Source organism: Antedon mediterranea, chromosome 9, assembly GCF_964355755.1.
Source record: "Antedon mediterranea chromosome 9, ecAntMedi1.1, whole genome shotgun sequence".
Lineage (NCBI taxonomy): Eukaryota > Metazoa > Echinodermata > Crinoidea > Comatulida > Antedonidae > Antedon > Antedon mediterranea.
The window spans coordinates 15,671,852-15,692,026 of NC_092678.1; the positions used below are offsets into that span (position 1 = coordinate 15,671,852).

General features: G+C 35.8%; 2 protein-coding genes, 1 long non-coding RNA gene and 1 pseudogene across 5 annotated transcripts in view; 1 reads left to right on the forward strand and 3 right to left on the reverse strand.

Moving 5' to 3' along the window:
* LOC140058439 (uncharacterized) lies at positions 1 to 7,015 on the reverse strand. The gene is made up of 5 exons (XM_072104047.1): positions 6,850 to 7,015; positions 3,931 to 4,139; positions 3,410 to 3,441; positions 2,791 to 2,951; positions 1 to 2,259 (listed from the first exon to the last, which is right to left on the reverse strand). The coding sequence occupies exons 1-5, from the start codon at positions 6,899 to 6,901 to the stop codon at positions 2,066 to 2,068; spliced, it is 648 nt and encodes a 215-aa protein (XP_071960148.1). The 5' UTR covers positions 6,902 to 7,015; the 3' UTR covers positions 1 to 2,065.
* LOC140058440 (uncharacterized) lies at positions 6,457 to 19,994 on the forward strand. The gene is made up of 3 exons (XR_011847009.1): positions 6,457 to 6,838; positions 15,526 to 15,603; positions 19,695 to 19,994. It is a non-coding gene; the product is annotated as an uncharacterized lncRNA (long non-coding RNA).
* Positions 8,205 to 11,644, reverse strand: LOC140059295 (uncharacterized; annotated as a pseudogene).
* LOC140058438 (mitochondrial tRNA-specific 2-thiouridylase 1-like) overlaps positions 13,953 to 20,175 on the reverse strand; it is an 18,236-nt gene continuing 12,013 nt past the window's right edge. For 2 of the 3 annotated variants that reach the window (XM_072104044.1, XM_072104045.1), the window contains exons 8-11: positions 19,633 to 19,733; positions 18,823 to 18,964; positions 18,096 to 18,178; positions 13,953 to 15,833 (exon numbers count right to left, since the gene is read on the reverse strand). In XM_072104044.1, coding sequence (XP_071960145.1) covers positions 15,714 to 15,833; positions 18,096 to 18,178; positions 18,823 to 18,964; positions 19,633 to 19,733 — 446 coding nt within the window. In that variant the 3' untranslated portion in view covers positions 13,953 to 15,713. The remainder of the gene's footprint in view (positions 15,834 to 18,095; positions 18,179 to 18,822; positions 18,965 to 19,632; positions 19,734 to 20,175) is intronic. The other variant, XM_072104046.1, reaches the window with a different exon arrangement.

Here is a 20,175-nt window from a genome sequence, read left to right on the forward strand (position 1 = left end):
TTATTGTATAAAATTATAAGTTTTATTATAAAAATATTCACAACTAGAGTAGGCCTATAAGAGTAGTTTCAACAATTAAACAAAATCAACTATAATACTAAAATTACGACCTGCGCAGTATTATTTATATTATAAAAAATTGCTTACTAAATCACCAATGAAAATGAAAAGATGATGAATATATACATATCTACTTAACTTGTCGCAAATATCGTTATGTTTCACATACCAATGCGCAGTTGTTTTCCAGTTATAAAGATACAATGTCAATGTCATAGTTCATTTGATCGAAAAGGAAGTTCATGTCAACATACAATTGTTCGAAATTAATTTAAATCCTAATTTTTCCATGCGAATTTGTTCGCGCGAATCGAAATCGTCATGTTATACGCGTGCGTAGAGAGACATTTGGAAGATATAAACATGAATACGCATGCGTATAACAATTTCGCCTAAGCCCCTTTCTCACAGATGTGCCTGCAATATACCGGTACAGTGCTGGCGTCGTGCCGGTATCGTTACCGGCATATACCCATTCTCATCGGACTATCGTGCCGGAAATATAACCGGTATATACCGGCTTTCTGTGAGAAAGGAGTCGGGCATATTCGGCCAATAAAAAGTCTCTGACAAAATAATTATTGAGGGCGCCCTTTATTGTTATTATTTTTGTCTAGCGATGATATGGCGGCGAATGTTAAGTTACAGATTATTATCTTCCTTTATAGCATATTTATGCAATACATGCTATGTACAGTATATTGTGCATATATTATACAGGTATAGCAATTAATTTGCCGTCATCGGCAATCTGTAAAACACCTTAGAAGGCTGTAGGCCTACAATTTACAAGGCGACGAAAGGTCAGGCACCAACAAACAAAGAGCTAATGGATGGCCTAGCCTAGCGGCCTATATAGATTATGCTACAAATTTCTTCTTGTCCCCTTATTTTAAGCAGCTCTCTTATCTCATTATCCCTCCAGTTCGACATTATTATTGTTAATTGAATTGAATAGGCGCCAAAGTGATACACTTGACTGCGCAAGGTGTCAAAGCCTCGACGGGGGGAACCCCGGAATATAACGGCAATACGTTCTCACAGAATGCCCGTCTGGCATTGCGGGGAATATCCCTAGAATATTACTAGGTCTAAAGCAGGTCATGTCGATGCCGGCATGGTGCCGGCATGATGCCAAGACGACCCGTTCTCACAGAAAACCATACCGGCATGGTAATGGTATATTCCCGCAATATTCCTGGCACACAACTCTGTGAGAAAGGGGCTCTAGTGAAAAATCGGCTTAAATGATATTATTACAAAATGAGGACATTATTCTATGCGAGTGTATTAATTCCCGGTTCAGTTCGATGGTGCGCCGAACATGGACAATTAATGCTAAAGCCGACTTGGCGAATTTGCTCGCGCGAATCGAAAGCGTCAACTTATACGCATGCGTATTCATGTTTCAATCTTCCATATCTCTCTCTCTACACAAAAAAAAAATCGGCTTTATAGTGGTACATTTTAGGCATAATCTTTCCGGAAGCTATCGCTCCGGGTCTGGGCTTATGGTAAACTTAACAAAGTATATGTGTAATTATTAATAGGACTACCCTCAGTATGAATTAGAAAGATTCTCTTGTTCCGTTTAACGAAATTCCAATTGACAGGCAAACGGAATAGGCCAAGTGTGACTAAGTGTAAGGTTATACAGCTGAAACGTTGCCGCTGGCATCATAATGTATAGGCATAGTTAGATTTATATTTTGGACGACCTTAAGCTCTGTCTACAATATCAAACTAGTGTGATGGTAGTGATATGCCCAAATATAGTAGTGATATGATCATCATGTCCATATATATGGGCACATCACATTTTGATAGTGTAGACAGAGCTTTATACAATGTATATTCGCTACTTTTATCAAAACTTCCAAAGAACTTGAGAGAAGAAGAACTTCCATCCAAACGCACAATGAGTTCATGATCGAACTTGTGCCATGTTATCGCAAATCGGAAGTTCCCAAGTTATTAGTTTAACGTTTAAAGAAGTGGTTCAAGTTTAACGAAATGGTACGCCTATAGTAACTAAAAATAATATAGCAAAAATAACAGAGACCGAACTCGTCAAAGCTGAGGCGGCACTTGGTTGAGTTATGGGTATGAGTTCTCGTCCTGTTGGCAGAGGTATTGTTAAAGAACTTGGATATTCATCCGTGTTGCGATCGTTACACCATAATTCTGGGTCCAACTCATCTAAAATAACAAAACAAAAGAAATCAGTAAGTAATAGGCCTACAGTATTATTATATAATGATACAATGACGAATCTCGTTAACAAACGTAAATTTAACTAATAATCGTTAGAGTATGTTTATTGTGTAAAAAAGTTTACAATGAACGTAAAAGAATAAGTACTAGGACTAATAGGGAGCTTAATATTTGAGACGACCTATGACATAGAACCTGTGACGTCATTTTATTTTGTTAATGTCTTTGGGTCTGGCAATTCCTCGCGAAAATTCGAAATCGTAGACGATGACGACAAAGTAATGCATACTTTACCAAAGCGACGATCGAACGCACATAAATTTGCGCCGAAAATCGACGACTCTCTATTATATGTAAATCATAATAGGTCATCTGCCAACTTTAAACCAATCAAAATCAAGTTTATTACTGACGAGTGATCGCTTTCCATGAAGCCATGATATGTATATTTCACTTTTTAATCGATGGAATATATTAAAAATCACTCGAAATCCCAAAACCGGATCGTATACGTACTCGGAGGTAAGCTGACTGAAAAGCGGAACCAGAATGTGACGTCACTGTCACTGCAACCCTGAGCGTCACAGAAGAATCTGAAGTAAGCAGTGTTCCCTGGCGCCTGACGGCAATCGTAAATCTTGGTGTCGCAAAACTCACGACCAAGCTGATCTTCAACACTGAAACATAACAAATAAAACAGTGATTTGTCGGAAAATACTTTCCAAAGAAACAGCATGGAAATTTGCACAACATTATTGCTGAACGCAGTTAAATATTGTACCACAAATTAAAATATGTAATATAGAATTGACATGTGGAGTGACGGCTTATGAGCGCTCACCGGCTAAACACAGGGGTCCCGAAGCTTATGGTGGCCCATGAGCAATGTCCAGAGGAAAATACAGGCATTAAAATATGTCGAAAAGTCTCTAAAAAACGCCCGAGGCCTATAGCGTCTGAGGGCCACTTGAGGTTCCTAATAAACCAGGGGCATCTGCGTTACGCCACTGCATGTTACGTGTTTTGTTCAATATTTACGGTGTGCAGCATTTGCACACTGCATTTGGTGTAACAAAAATGTCTGGATATTCTTACGAAACGAGTGCCAATAAATCCATCACTGTATTTTACTTACCAAATTACTGATCCTGGAGGTGAAGATTCCGCCTAAAAAACATAAAACAAATATTTTAGGCCTACAATTTGATAAAAATGAATTAGCCTAGGCCTAGTAGACTTCGTTGATGATAACTTATATTGCGCTTATTTGAGTCCACCGATCTATGTTAACGCATGACGCTTTCCACTTTCGTATTTGACAATACAAGGACGTAAGAAATTTGACCAATCACGACGCGCCGCACTATCCGAATTGTCGCTTGTGATTGGTCAAACCTATCTTTGTGCTACGCCGTTGTGTTGCGTCCAAGCGGCACCTTCTTACTGTATTCTACCGGTCCCTCTTAAAAAAAATCAACTGGAAGCCAATTAGCTGTCATATAAGGGGATTTTGTTTTTTTATAAGGTAAATAATTTTTTATTCAATCCAGTTTTTGGTCAAAATGAATAACTATTATGTGTTCCATTAAAATGGCAAGAAAAATGTTTAGGGGGACAATATATCTTTAACCAAGAAAGTATCGGTGTTAAGCTTACCATGATCTCTATCCTCTTATCATCTACATTGTCAACTGAATAGCAAGGAGTGGGCTGTCCTGCGTCGGTTTCAAAATACTTTATGACAGAAGACTGGAAGCCCAGAGGTCTGCCATTAGGATCGAAGAGTGCTGTGTAGTTACCATACTGCTCGGGTGGAAGCGGCACCCAGTTCGGATCACTAGGGTTGCATGAAGCTGACCATGTGCCTGTCATATAAAATTAATATGCATGTCACAAAAATGTTTATATGTGGTAGCAATTAGTATATAGAACGCGCTCTTTCCTAAAATTTACCCCGGCGTTTAAACTGTATTATAATCGGAATGCGTATAGAGACTATTCTTAATCAGCCAATCAGATACTACTACCCCAATGACATAAGTACATGTGTATATTCTTTATTTTTTTTAATACATTTTTGTTTGTATATTTTTATATTGGATGTTTGTGTAAATTTTGCTCGTTTTTGAAATATTTTTTATGTTAATGTTACTGGACGCAATTTAGTTTTGTACTGCCATGTCTTTGTTTTAATAAACCAGAATAAATAAATAAATAAACAACGGGTTTTTATTGCTGAAAACTGAGACAACGTTAAGAAACTGATAATTTCCTTTCTTAAAGCGTGAAATCTAAAAAACCTCAAAATGCAACATAATTAAACACATCGGTTAGGCTTGCTTGGACATTTCTTTTTTCGTGCGTCCCGTATGAGGCCTAGCTAACAATTTCATGAAAGCTGTAATGAAATGGTCTACAAATTTCACTTATTTGCAATATTGTTATATATGTGGTGGCCTATCATAACGAATATAGGCTAAAAAATTAATTCAGCCTAAAATGTAATCCCTCGCACTTAACCCCATTGCTTTAATGATGACGTTGATTGAGTCTAATCAAGAGAAACAAGTTCGCCAACCCTTTGTTCATAGGTAGTACGCTTGATCGAATGATAGGAATGATACAATTTGAATACAGTAATCATAATGGAAGATAATCTCTGGATTAATCAGATCAGATTACATCAATCAATCAATCTATTGTTATATTTAGCTATTAGGCATATTGCTCACTCAAATCTCTATATAATTTACTGTTGTACCTTGGTTGATTTTATGATCTGCTGTAAATTAGATTTCGTATTAAGTAGGTTTACATACATAATCGCCAGATCAAATAATATTAATTGTGAATTTGAATACATTTAGATATCAATATAATGGAGTTGTAGGTGATTACTTGCCTTCCAATCCTAAGGTCCAGGGTTCAATCCTGACCTAGTGCCAGGGTTGTAACTCACAACTCTTTCAGCAGCTCCACTCCCCAAGCCTCAAATTAGACTTAGTTTATAAGAACAATAAATTATAAAATAGTTCATCAATGATGTCCTGTAACTTGTGGTTATTCACTGTTGGACGGGTATGAAGTTAAAAAAAAAAATGCAGATATTTTAATGAATGGAAAAGCGTGCAAGAATATATAAGGGGAAACATTTGTGTTCCTTTAATAGGGTTTCCTCCCCCTGAATGGCCGAGTGTTAAAACATACATTTATCCTCGTTCTTTTCTCTGAAAATTATATTCTACCTTAGCGACGAGGGGTGTCTCAACGAAAAATAAAGGGGTGGGGTTACGGGAGTGTAGCCTAATGAAATATTAACATATATATAGTAACAGAGTTTAAAAAGGATAGCCTGTTGTCCTCCAAATAAACATGACGCAATATACGAAATTTAACCAAAAACCAAAGTCAGACAATTTGAATATTTTTTTTTTAATTACAGTTTTAAGGTAAATACATTTATTTTTTGATCCAAATTTGGTAAAAGTAAATAACTATTGGCATAATCATGACAATTTAAAAAAAAATATCTTATAATTTTAAGAGGAAAATATACCTTTAACTGTCATATTATTATGTGTTGAGTTGATCAAATTGATTTGATTTTGGTAATATATTTCTTATTATTATTTTCTGTTGATCATTCCTTAATATAATTATAATAATACTGTATTAATTTATGATCGAGAATTCTATATATACAGTAGGTATATGTTCAAATTACTTTCACATATCAATGATAATGTAGCTGTTTCAAAACACCGTAAGGCCAAAATGTTAATTTAGGATTAATGAACAGTTGGAATAAAGTTTATGTTGGTATTAAATGAAGCAGAAGACACGTTGGAAATCGATTAAACTTATCAAAGTGAATTGTCAATGTGGAATTTTGCCATAAAATGTAGCCCACTATTATTGTTGTTGTCCATTTATTGCTACACAATTTGTTGTGTTTTTTAAACTACTTTTTCTATTATTATTTCTCATAAATTGTTATTTTATAAGCATTATCATAATTGTGATTCTGAGCTTTAAGTCTACTTATTTTCTTGTGTAGGCCTACGTAGTTGTTGAATTTCGGTCTATCAAGTTTAGTGTAGGCCTACTAATTGTACTACACCAGTTAAACGTCCAATTCAACCCAAATAAGGCTACTGGTAGGCCTGGTTGAATTCTTAAATCTATAGATAGGCCTATTCGGTCAACGTATACTGGTGGTAGTAAGAGAAGATTTCGAGTTTAGCATGGATTTATATGCATATAGAACGGAGTTAAAACCTAATAGCAAAAGCTATTGGAATGGGGTAAAACCTGCATTGCTTCTACCATTGTAGAAGGCCACAGATACATGCATCTTAATGACTTCCTTGTATTGTAGGCAATTTACAAAATGATGACTCGCAAAACTATACGTACGTGACCATTCGTGGAGTGTGTAATAATCGTATTATTCCATGGCTATATAGTTTACTGTCGGAAACTTCGAGACATCCTTAACTTTAAGCCTAGCTAGTCTACAACATGATTAGAACACGTATCTAAAGCAAATGAATGAAAAAGACAGGTAATACTTACAGCGAACAAAAATCGTTAATAATGGAATACTGAGTAGGCCTACCAGTTGCATCTTGGAGTATAAGTAGGCTACACTCAGGGTATTATTGTTCTCGCGGCAGCTTGGACTTTCGACTGAATTGACAGGCGCGGTATAGCGTAGTGGTGGTAGGACAATACAGCACAGTAATAGTAAATAATGGAAAGGTTAGTTCTATTTTTAGAAACAATACCTCGATGACGTCGTGATGAGAATAATCAAATTCAATGATTACTAATACAATGGCGTAAAATGTGTGTGAACAAACACACATGATGTGACATAATAGGGGGCGTAACTTCTTGCTAATAAACCACAAACGGAACGTCAGATTAGGACTACCATGCAAATATAAAATTATAGTGCTTATAATTGCTATGCACTAACAATGCATATAGTCGGCCAATTAATGCCGACCCCGATTGAATATAGTGTCATAAGTCTATTGTAATATAGCTTACGACTGCATTACGTAACAATTACGGGAGGGACGATCAATGGATTTTCCCAATTCTATAATACATTTTTAAACATCTTAACAATATCGTATTTTAGCGGTACGTAGTATTACATTATTTACGTTTAGGCCTACAATGAATCATCTCTAATCATAGCTCCATTACTATAGTGTATTTTCGGGTTTCCAATTTAAGTCAGTAACAACCCTACATTTAGTCGTATATTCATCATATTTCTTTTCTTTTAATATTTCCATGTGGATGAATGTTATGTGCAATAGTCGATGATGTAATAATAGCGAATTTTCTGCCGACGTACGTACAAAGGAATGCCGATGAACGTTCCCGCAAACTTTGAGGCAACGGTCAACTCAACCAGCTTAACATCTAAACATGGAGGTTTACCTCCCCATGATCTTAATATAGTTACGTACAAAGGAATGCGGATGAACTTTCCTGCAAACTTTGAGGCAACGGTCAATCAACCAGAGCTCAACTTCTAAATCATAGTAACTGGTACGTCAGGGAAACTCAATACGTAAGAAAACAACAACTCCTGCTAATTGTATATAAAGCCTTTTATAAGCTTTGTGTATTTATTCAATTTCTTTGGCAGGATATTTAGCTTCCCTTATTCATTATACATTTACTGCATTTTATAGCTAAAATTACTATACATTATGGCTGTCTATCACCCTTCTAGTGACGACCTTTTGCCTATCGTGTGACTTGCTGCAACTAACTTAAATCATCTTTTAATTATACAAATGTTTCTTCCTTTCTACGCATGCGTGATACAAGCGATCGTTCTATAACGATCCATCCTCCTCCTTCACAAAAAAGGAGTTATTACATATAACCTTCTGTAGGGTAAATAACTAAACTATCTTATTTATTGGTCTTCGATATGTTCCCGTTTGAGTTTTGACTTGTACATTTCTAACTTTTCCATCTGCACCAGGATACACTTCTATGATCCTTCCTAATATCCATTTTCCTCTAATTGTATTGGGATCAGAAACTCTCACATTTCTCCTATCAGTATTCCATTTTTTCCGAGGTACTAATAACGGAAACACATCTCTTATCCAACATTTCCAGAAACTATCAACGATGCGTTGCATAAACTCGAATCGGTGTCTTGGATTCTTCGTATCCCGAAATGGTCCATTTGATATTCCACTTGATGCTCGTCCTAACAAAATATCATTTGGACATAAATATCTACCGTCGTCCGGGTCATTCGGAATTCTTCCTATTGGTCGTTGATTCACTAAGTTACTAACTTCCATGAAACAAGTTTGCAACTCAAACGGCGTCATGGTTTGTTGCCCAATGGCTTTTCTTAAAGCAAGTTTACAGCTTTTGACTAGTGACTCGGCAAATCCGTTTTGGTGCGGTGCCAATGGCGTTGTAAATTTTCATTGTACTCTTTTCTCGGCGCAAAACTCCTTTAACTCCTTTTGATCAACAATCGATGTATTTACAGGCCAATCCTCCTCAGGCAAGTATAAGAACTCTGGTCCAATTCGCCATCTTCCGTTAAGCTGTTTAACTGGTATGCCACGTGATACATCGTCTGCTACATTATGCTCACCGGGGACGTGTCTCCATTGCGACGGCTCTGACATGCTCTGTATTTCTCCAATTCTATTTGATACAAATGACTTAAAGCCTCTCGCTTGGCTTCTTATCCATGCCAAAACGATCATGCTGTTTGTTAAGAAGATTACTTTATTGAATTTGATTCTGGTTTTGTCTATTATAATCGTATGAAGTCTCGTAGCTACCAATGCTGCTTGCAATTCAAGCCTAGGAATTGTTAACTTCTTGAGCAGTGTTACTCGTGATTTCGCTTCCACAAATTTCACATCAAATTGATTATTATCTACTTTCCAGCGAATGTATGCACACGACCCAAATGCGTCTTCTGACGCATCTGCAAACATACATAGTATAGGCCCTTCTGTTGTTGTTGGTGGCGTTAGACACCTATCAAAACTGATAGTATTTAGTTCTTTCATTTCTTTGAATAACTTCACCCACCAATCTTCGATTCGAAGTGGCGTACTTTTCTTGTCTGGGCGCAACACTCCGTGATGAGAGATGTAATGTACCGGACCGTCGTATGATGATAACTCTTTGTCTGATAACTTTCTAGCGAATTTCATGTCTACCATCTCTTTGATTTGGTTCTTATAAGCTTTTGCATGCTCAGGATTCTTAAGTAAGCGTCTTTCCATTGAATACAATTTCTTTTCAGCTTGTGATCGGTTATTTGGTAGTTGGTTTGGATCCCTTTTCCATGGGTATGGTATTAACCACTGGTTACCCAGTTTGGTACAGGAGTCTGCTATTATTTTGGCTTCTTCTGACTCTATCGGCCCAATTTTACTTGCTTCACAAGAACACGTTTTAACAGTAACGCCCATAGCGTCTGTAGTCCAAAAACCGGTTAAGTCTACTGGTTGTGAAAACTTTACATGTAATACATTGTTTGACGGTCGGTCTTCTGTCACTGCCCCAAAAATCACCCAGCCTAATGGTGAGTGTCGAGCAATTAGGTTGCCTGCCTCTCTAGTTTCACCAATGTGTATGTTTGGGTGGTCAATTCCAATTAACAAATCTACATCACCATGTCCTCGATAAATATCCTTGGTATCAATTTTGAAACGTCTCGCTATATCAGCCACGCATATTTCTTCCACGTCGTCACTTATAGACGGAATACAAATAGCCTTAATAATAAACTCTTGTTTGCTTCTCATTGGTCGAATACGGGTTTCATATATCTTCGTAAACAACTGTTCCTCTTCTCCGCCTACTTTCTTTATCGTAGTTACCACTTCCTTTCCTTTAAGATGTAATTGTTCTGCAAGTGGACTTCTTATTAAACTGATTTGAGCGCCTGAATCCAAAAGCACATTTTGCTTGACAGCGTGTGTCTTTTCTACCCAATATTTCTACTACTAATACTGGCAATATTGATGAATTTCCTATAGAGGTTGTAGTTACTGCTTGGCTTCCTTCTGGTATGTGCAGTAGAGGGTGATGAAAATACTTGCACTGTGCCCCTTTCACTACTTGTGAACACTATGTCTTCTTCTATTACAGACACTCATGCCATGACCTTTTTTTTAGACATCCAAAGCATGCTTTGCCAGCCTTCATCTCATTTAATCTTTCTTGCGGTGTTTTCTCTTTAAGCTTGTTACATTTATCCGTCCAGTGACTGTCCGAACTGCAAATCCAGCATTTGTATCTTTTTGTTGCGGCTACTTGATTTACTTGAGATACTTTCGTATTACTGTTGGATCTAACTTGAGCAGTAGCCCTCATTCGTGATTTCATTTCTCCCATCATCCAGTTGATCAGCTCGTTTAAAGTTGCTTCCTTATTATCTAGATGACGAAACCAAACTTTTTTGTCTTCAATGCTTAATTTCTGCTCTATCATGGCTAACACGTGATTGTTGTCCATGTCATTCGGTCTGCCAGCTTCCTTTAATGTGTTATAACTTCTGTTTATTAAATGTGTTAATTCACAAAATCTGTTCTCTTCACCTTCCTTAAGTGGCTTGAATTTGTTTATATCTTGAGCAATTGCATCTGCTATAAACCTTGGGTCACCATATACATTATCCAGATAGCTCCAGGCTGCTCGGTAATCTTCACCTAAGCCTCTAATCAATTCCAGTGGTTTTCCTTGCAGACTGGATCTTAGAATTGTTACTGCCTCTCTATTACTATATCTTGACTCTATAAATTGTCGGAAGTCGGCACGAAAGATGTAGTAGTCTCTCACATCCCCTTAAAACTTAGGTAGCTTTGGCCTTTCAATTTTAAATAAATCATTTTTTCTTGAGGATGGGTTGCTTGGCATCATTTGAGTATCGGCTGCATCATTTTCATCTAATTTTATAACAATTTGACCTTGAGCAACATTTTCATTATTTCCATCGATCGCTTGACCTCTATCAGCTTCGCCATCAACTATTACTTGATTTGCCTCTAGGTTTTCTTCGGCTCCTTGAGCTCCAACTTGTTGTTCTGGTATTTCCTGATCTGGTATATCGTTTTGCTCATCTTGTTGATCAGCTTCTTGTTCTTCGTCAACTTCATCACCAATAGGATGGTATTCCTTATTTCGAATGGAAAGTTCTAGGAAATTATCTTGGCATTCTAACATCCACTTCTCTTGCCTTTCACAGTCTTCATCATCTTCGATGACATCCATCAGCTGATCGTGTTTCGTTTGTGTAGATTCGTATGCTTCACTTACTTTTAAGAAGACTTCGTTTCTTTCATTTTTTGGGCGATTCCTTTCTATCAGGGTTCCCATTGCGTTTGATAATCTTGTGAATTTAGCTTTGGCATTGCGTCTTTGTCTTTTTAGTTGTCGTTCGTTTTCCTCGGCCATCCCGGAGAAATTGAATTGTTGGAAAACAACAACTCCTGCTAATTGTATATAAAGCCTTTTATAAGCTTTGTGTATTTATTCAATTTCTTTGGCAGGATATTTAGCTTCCCTTATTCATTATACATTTACTGCATTTTATAGCTAAAATTACTATACACTAGATGGTACGCTCGCGTACCATCTAGGTCACGCCCACAGATGGTTCTCGAATATACAGTAATTTCAGCGTAACAAAACTGGCGATTTCAAATGTACGTACCGCAGGACTATAATACATTGTCGTTTACAGAAACGAATAAATAGACACGATGATTTATGTAGTCAACTAAAATTAGCACCCTGGGAATTACTTCCGAAGGAGAAACTTATCACAAAATGAGTCCAAATTTTTGATTTGGACTCATTTAAAGAAACCCAATTTGTGTTTTATGTAACATTAGGGTTGAGGGATGGGAAAGAGGATAGGTACAAAGAGGAACAATTTTTAAATATATTCTGTATCCACTCAGTAACGAAATATTTTGTTCATGTTTTATAAGCCTATACTTAATATACCTCTAAATACAGTAAAACATTTGAGATTTAATACTTTGTTAAAACTGTCACTGTCATAATCGATTGAAATATTAAAGTACATGTCACGATACACCACTACGACGTTTATATTTTTGGTAACTATTAATTAATACAAACGTTGAGAAGGAACTGTCAGTATAAAGTTTATTTGTATATAATAATGTGTATTTACAGTATTGTCAAATTATTGCAAGAAGTTTATTCTCAAAGGGCCCATATATTTACCTACCGTATGTGTTAAACCAAGGGCTCATAAATTTACCTACTTGTGTTAAACCAAACTCTGGCAGACTGAGAGATTGGGATGTTCCATTCATCGCAAATCAATACATTTGTATAATCTTATATTAAATCTATCAAAATAGTATTTTTTAAAGAAAATCGGCCTGTCTTCAACATTATGATGCTGTACTCTAGCTGTTCAACCGGTTTTCAGCTATTAAAAACAATTATCGTAGGAGGAGATAGGAAAACGCGAAGCCTCCTCGCATTTTTGTGGCGGGTATTTTTCAAGATGGACATCCATTAGACAGTGTATACCACGATCGGAAAACACTCCTATTTGGGGCAAATCGTTGAACCTAAATTCGTTTTAATCGTCAATAACTAATTATCTAACTTAATTTAATTAGTAAACAGGGTTACATCAGGTGGTTAAAATCAGCACCGAAAGTACGAACCAACTTTATATAATTTATATATAGATTATGGCTGTCTATCACCCTTCTAGTGACGACCTTTTGCCTATCGTGTGACTTGCTGCAACTAACTTAAATCATCTTTTAATTATACAAATGTTTCTTCCTTTCTACGCATGCGTGATACAAGCGATCGTTCTATAACGATCCAGTAACAATACGTACAAAGGAATGCGGGCAGATTAAAGATGTATTTGTTCCCATGAAAAATATTTTTTCAAAATTGTTGGTTGAATATGCCATTTTAATGCCACGTAATTGGATCGAAAAGAAATTTATTTATCTGAAAAAAACTGTAATTTAAAGGAAAAATAGTCAAATTGGGTTTTTGGTTGAATCAGGGAAGAGTTAAATTACAATTTATCTCTTCCGTGGTTGAATTTAACCATTTATTTTCTCATTTTATAAGTGAAAACATTGCTTTTTCCCCGTGTTTGTCTACTGAAGTGATTAAAGATGTATTGTCCCTTTGACTAATTCCAAAAAATATTTTTTTTTTCATATCGAAAAAAGGTTGGTCATTTTGAAGTATCATAATAGTTATTAACTTTCACCAAAAATTAGTCGGGAAAAAAAATAATTTAACCAAAATGCAGATGTTTTTTTGTTCAAAAAATAACTTTGACTTCCAGTCAAAGTTTTCAATCAAAACATATCTCATAATGCTACGCACTTATTTGGCTACTCTGTATGCATAATCATAAAACTCCTCGCGATCTGTGTGAAACACCTTCTCAACCGTGACGAGTTGTAAACAATCCTAATTAGCATCATGAATAATGCATACTCATGGTTTGAAATCTTTGTTTACTTTCGCTTGCGACGATTTCCCAGACGAAATGTAATCTAATTAATTTATCCTGTTAATTACGTAAAATTGTTGTTTTTGGCTCGAATTTTCGACTTAAAGTGAATAGCTTTAATATTACTTTGATATGGCCAATTTAAATTTAGAATATTTTTTTTGTTCATTTTTTGTGTTTCAAGGGACAATACATCTTTAACGTTATTATACTAAATTATATTAACTACAAACTAACCTATTCAAAGTCTGATTTAATTAATCTTCATTGTTCATGTTTTTGGGGGACAATACATCTTTAAGTTAAGAAGTAAAATAATTTGAGAATAAAACCATGATAAACATACCAAACTTTATTTCTAATATTATATAAATACACATAATAAAGTACAGTATAAAACGAGTTTTTATCTCTGGTCTCCATATGTATTATTTATATAACATGACAGGATAAAAAAAACATCCCATTTTAAATGTATGAAATGCTATATTTAGGCAATAAACTCTCAGTACTTGTTATGTTATTTGTTATAAACAAGTAAAGTTTTTGCTGACCTAGTTTTTTCTTGCACAAAATAAATTGATGTACAGGTATTAAACATTTGTAATAGACCAATTGTATAAACTTAAATATATTACTTTATTTGATAGGCCTACATTTATATTGTTTCTTTAATTACTAGATTAACATTGCTGTCATTGTTTCGTTACTTACTGTTTTTCACGCTGCTGCTCTAGCCCGCTACATCCCATTAGGACTACTCAATCAGAAGCTAAAGCAAGCAGCAGTTATAGTTCTAAGGACAGACAGTTTTGTGAAAATGGAAACTCCACTATAATTTAGTGATTCCAGCTGCTACAGTAGACCCAAAAAACGTCTGGGAAAGAGTCTATTAGAACATGTCATGCTAAAATTACAAATCCCTAAGCATTTCTGGTATATTCACTGTCAGATATTCATTGAATTATTATCGAAACAGTCCATTAAAGTTTGTGTTTGTAATAGGATACTTCACAATTGAAATATCTAGGGTGATGAAGTGACCCCCAGATTTGACCTTAGCAATAAAATTAACTAAAGTGACAGAAATTGAGTATTCACTTCTGTAACAAAAAAATAATATTTATTCACATATAAAAAAAGAAAAGAAACCCAAAAACTATTGTCTGACAGACAATTTAAGTATTTGTTGCTTTAAATTACATTTTTTTCAGGTAAAATAACTATTATGTGACAATAAAATGATACATTCAAAAACATTTAAAATAAAAAATATTTTTCAATAAAGCGAGCAGCGTTTTTTGTAAGAAATATTTCTTGTTTTATACAGGTATGTATAATGTGTGTACTTTTTCTCTGTGAATGCATAGTTATTGTGTGCCAAGATTGAAGACTATTATAATTATACCATGTCCACATGGTCACAAATATGTATTATTATTCTGATTGCCACAGATTCACATGTAACGATTCATTGTTTCTTTTTACATACCACCACAAGCTGTCGTTTTTCCCAGATAAGCATAGGTATGACACGCCAAGTGTGCCAAAATGTTTTTCTTTTTATGAATAAATTATTATTACAAATTGCTATTTATAATACAATGGCACAACCAGAATTCATAAAATAAAGTATAATGAAGTTAATGTTAACATTTTAATATAATAGTACTATTACTTAATATTACTTTATTATTTTGTAGCATATCTCAGAATCAGCGTTTTCAAACCATGAACTCGGATTATGTACATCGCAAGTTACTTGATCTTGTAAACTATCTGTTAGTATTCATTTATACTTATGATTATTGAGCCTACATAATGTAACTAGGTAGGCCTACATAGTGTAACTAGGTAGCCTAGTACATAGTGTCACTAGGTAGGCCCACATTCATGTCATTGACCATGTACCAGCATGATAAGTGTCTTTATGTAAAGCATATAATGATGGACCACAATGTAGTATTCTACCACTGCCTAGGCACTCATCTCCAACATAGAGCACTGCAAACTACAAAATTGAAAAATGTGCTTCAGTAAAAAGACAAAATAGTGCTTGAAACTTATAAAATGTGTGTAATAATAATATCCTGGATTTATATAGCCCCTAATGTTGTGAAACCTCTAAGAGCTGTACAAAAATTAATACGATAAAATGGGATTCCATCCATGTGAAAAAAAAACCCAAACTGAAGTAAGGGGATACGCCTTCGTCACTAAACCAGGGATCGATCTAATTGAACCCTGGTCAGCACCAGGTGTGTCTCAGTCATCCTGGACTCAGGCGGCTCCTGCCCTACTTAAACTAGATCTAAAACAATCTAGGTGGCATGGTAAAGGAGAAAATAGGGATCAAAATGTGTATAACCTATTGTTATTGTGATATTAGTTTTAAACAAAGTGTTCCAATATAGGCTGACAACTAGTGCACACGTTTGAGAAAAAGTAGTAGAAGTTTAATTCCTCATTTCTCTATCAGAGATAGATGGCAGTTGATGTGCCCATATATGGACACAGTGATGTCATATCACTACCATATTTGGGCACATCACTACCATATTTGGGCACATCACTACCATATTTGGGCACATCACTACCATATTTGGGCACATCACTACCATATTTGGGCACATCACTACCATATTTGGGCACATCACTACCATATTTGGGCACATCACTACCATATTTGGGCACATCACTACAAGTACCATATTTGGGCACATCACTACCATATTTGGGCACATCACTACCATATTTGGGCACATCACTACCATATTTGGGCACATCACTACCATATTTGGGCACATCACTACCATATTTGGGCACATCACTACCATATTTGGGCACATCACTACCATATTTGGGCACATCACTACCATATTTGGGCACATCACTACCATATTTGGGCACATCACTACCATATTTGGGCACATCACTACCATATTTGGGCACATCACTACCATATTTGGGCACATCACTACCATATTTGGGCACATCACTACCATATTTGGGCACATCACTACCATATTTGGGCACATCACTACCATATTTGGGCACATCACTACCATATTTGGGCACATCACTACCATATTTGGGCACATCACTACCATATTTGGGCACATCACTACCATATTTGGGCATATCACTACCATATTTGGGCATATCACTACCATATTTGGGCATATCACTACCATATTTGGGCATATCACTACCATATTTGGGCATATCACTACCATATTTGGGCATATCACTACCATATTTGGGCATATCACTACCATATTTGGGCACATCACTACCATATTTGGGCACATCACTACCATATTTGGGCACATCACTACCATATTTGGGCACATCACTACCATATTTGGGCACATCACTACCATATTTGGGCACATCACTACCATATTTGGGCACATCACTACCATATTTGGGCACATCACTACCATATTTGGGCACATCACTACCATATTTGGGCACATCACTACCATATTTGGGCACATCACTACCATATTTGGGCACATCACTACCATATTTGGGCACATCACTACCATATTTGGGCACATCACTACCATATTTGGGCACATCACTACCATATTTGGGCACATCACTACCATATTTGGGCATATCACTACCATATTTGGGCATATCACTACCATATTTGGGCATATCACTACCATATTTGGGCATATCACACTTTTTGATAGTGTAGACAGAACTTTAGAAAAAAGTATATAGATTGAAAGAACAGTCAATTTTACACAGGAAAATACTATTTCAATTAAAAACAATTCCCTTTCAATTGCAAGTCATTAATAATCAGTAAAATCCCTTAAAATTTAATTTAAAAAGTCCTGTAGAACAACTATTAAAGAGAGGCTTATTTCACGACGCTATACTTTACCACTGACAAAAAATATATGCGGTATAACAATGTTGTATTTTAATAAACACTAGAAATGTTATACCTTACCCTGAAACTACCGTAAAACCTTGAAAGAAGCTCATCTCAAAAAGGCGGCCATCTTGAAAAGAAGCCCATCTCAAAAAGGCGGCCATCTTGAAAAGAAGCCCATCTCAAAAAGGCCATCTTGAAAAAATCCCACTCAAAAAGAAGGCCATCTTGAAAAGAGCCCACTCAAAAGGAAGGTCATCTTAAAAAGAGCCCACTCAAAAATACTAAAAAAAGAAGAAGCCCATGGGCTTCTTTTCGAGGTTTTACAGTATTTCATTTGAGACATAGGCCTAACTGTAACTATAATAATTAAATTCTTACCTGGCCCGGTGTTAGTGCTCTCAGAGGCTTTTTCAATGAAATTAGCAAACTGTTATCACTATTCAACGTCAGTGTACAATCAACTAAAAAAATATTTTCTAACTTAGATTAACACAAAAAGTAAATTCTTTCCTCCATTTTAGAAGATGTTTGTGTGTACAATAATTACAAACGTGTGACATAATTTAAGCCACCTGAAACGGTAAGGGTAAACTTTGGTTTAAAAGTATATAACGGCCAAAAGCAGAGTGAATTTTGGGAAGGAAACAAACTAAGGAATTGGAAATCAAGTGGTATTAATTCATAACAATTTTATTGTTTAATATGCCATTTTAATGTAACATAACAGTTAACCACTTTGACCAAAAATAGGATCGGAAAAAATGTATTTACCTAAAAAAACTGTATTTAAAGCAAAAAATGGTCAAATTGGCTGTCGCCAATGGGTTTTTGGTTGAATTTAACCATTTTATAAGTGAAAACATTTTTTTACAATTTTTTTTTACGGAAGTGGTTAACTGTATTCGAACTACAAAATAACATATTCAAAGTCTGATTTAATTAATCTTAATTGCTCATGTTTTTGGGGGACAATGCATAATATAACACTGTGTGAACACCATGGCATTTTCATACAGTGTGTGTAAGTCACGCCAGTCTTGCACTGTATGTGTGAACATACACTTAGATAACCTCAACAATTCCTTTACAATGGTATATAAATTACCTGGGACGTCTGCATGTTGGAAACGGAATTGGCACTCAAATGTTTTATTAAGCTGCAACGTTGAGGGCATTGAACTTATCCAATGAACAGGTTCAGTGACAACAGATTCAGCGAACAGTGACGGATGATTTGTTGATGGTGCCTAAACGATAAATTATAGTGCGATTAAAAATGAGATTCAAGTGACCAAGCGGTTAGGACAGGGGCGTTTATTGTACCTAAAGAGCCAACAAAATCAATATGGGTTTCGAGGTGGAGGACTATAAACCGTAGGTCCAGTGATCTGATCGGACTTCATAACCTTATTTGTTAACTATATTTCGCCTTATGACTTTAAGACTCGAAATTGAGCGAGTGGCCGAGCGGTTAAGACAGTGGAGCCGTATACGTAGCCATAACATCGGAAGGGGTTCAAGGCTCAGTCGCTCCATGGTTCTAGTGGTAGAATGAGTCTTCTCAGATAAGGACTATAAACCGTAGGACCAGTGTACACACCTTGCTCATGTGCATTTTAAAGAACCTAGTACATCTTTTGAGACGAGTAGGTTAAGCATGCACTGGGCCCTCTAGGAGAACAGTCTTAAGGGTCTTTCACACCTGTTCCGGCACGGTTCCGGTCCAGCAAATCGAACATCAATGTTTCGTTTTCACGCGGCTATGCGCCAATAGATATGTGCGTTCGATTGGATTTTCCGGACTGAAGAATCTACCCAGTATAAAGAATAAATAATAATAATTGAGACAGGATGATGGAACAAGACAACACAACAAGAATCAATTTAGCGATTTCTCAAAATTAATAAAACTTACAACATAAATAGTTCTTGTTGAAGTTTCTTTTTCTACTACAAACCATTTATTATTCTTTGCAGGTATGCGGGCATTCTGTCCCAGTGTGTAAAGAAAACATCCTGCCAAAATAAAAATAATATTGTGAGGTGGTTTCCTGAAAGATTGTAAATCAAAACGGTACTGGGTATGACCAACTAGCGTTCTTGTCACCAACTAGTCATCCATTCATAGAAGTACTGATGTAGTAGCCTATCTGTACGGTGACCATAGAATGTGACCCGAGACAAAACTTCTTATTTTTTAGGACTCTTGGGGGGGATTCCATTCGAGATGGGCTTCTTTTTGAGATGGGCTTCTTTTGAGATGGACTTCTTTTTGAGATGAGTTTCTTTTTAAGATTACTTTTGCAAACTGAAGAGAAATGAATGCTGTAAAGTTTGTGAATTTTTACTAAAACATTTTTACATATTGCCAAGGAAGCAGACAAGAAGATACAAGATGTAATCAAAGTACCATTTAGAAAACAATAAAGTGTACAAATAAGTATATCATGATGCTTGA

What these genes read in the sequence shown, in the direction of transcription:
- LOC140058439 (XM_072104047.1), bottom strand. Translation starts at nt 6,901, where the DNA reads ATGCAACTGGTAGGCCTACTCAGTATTCCATTATTAACGATTTTTGTT. An exon ending in CCTCCAGGATCAGTAATTTG is followed by an intron (nt 2,952 to 3,409) that starts GTAAGTAAAATA and finishes GTTATGTTTCAG; the next exon opens with TGTTGAAGATCAGCTTGGTC. An exon ending in TTCAGTCAGCTTACCTCCGA is followed by an intron (nt 2,260 to 2,790) that starts GTACGTATACGA and finishes TTGTTATTTTAG; the next exon opens with ATGAGTTGGACCCAGAATTA.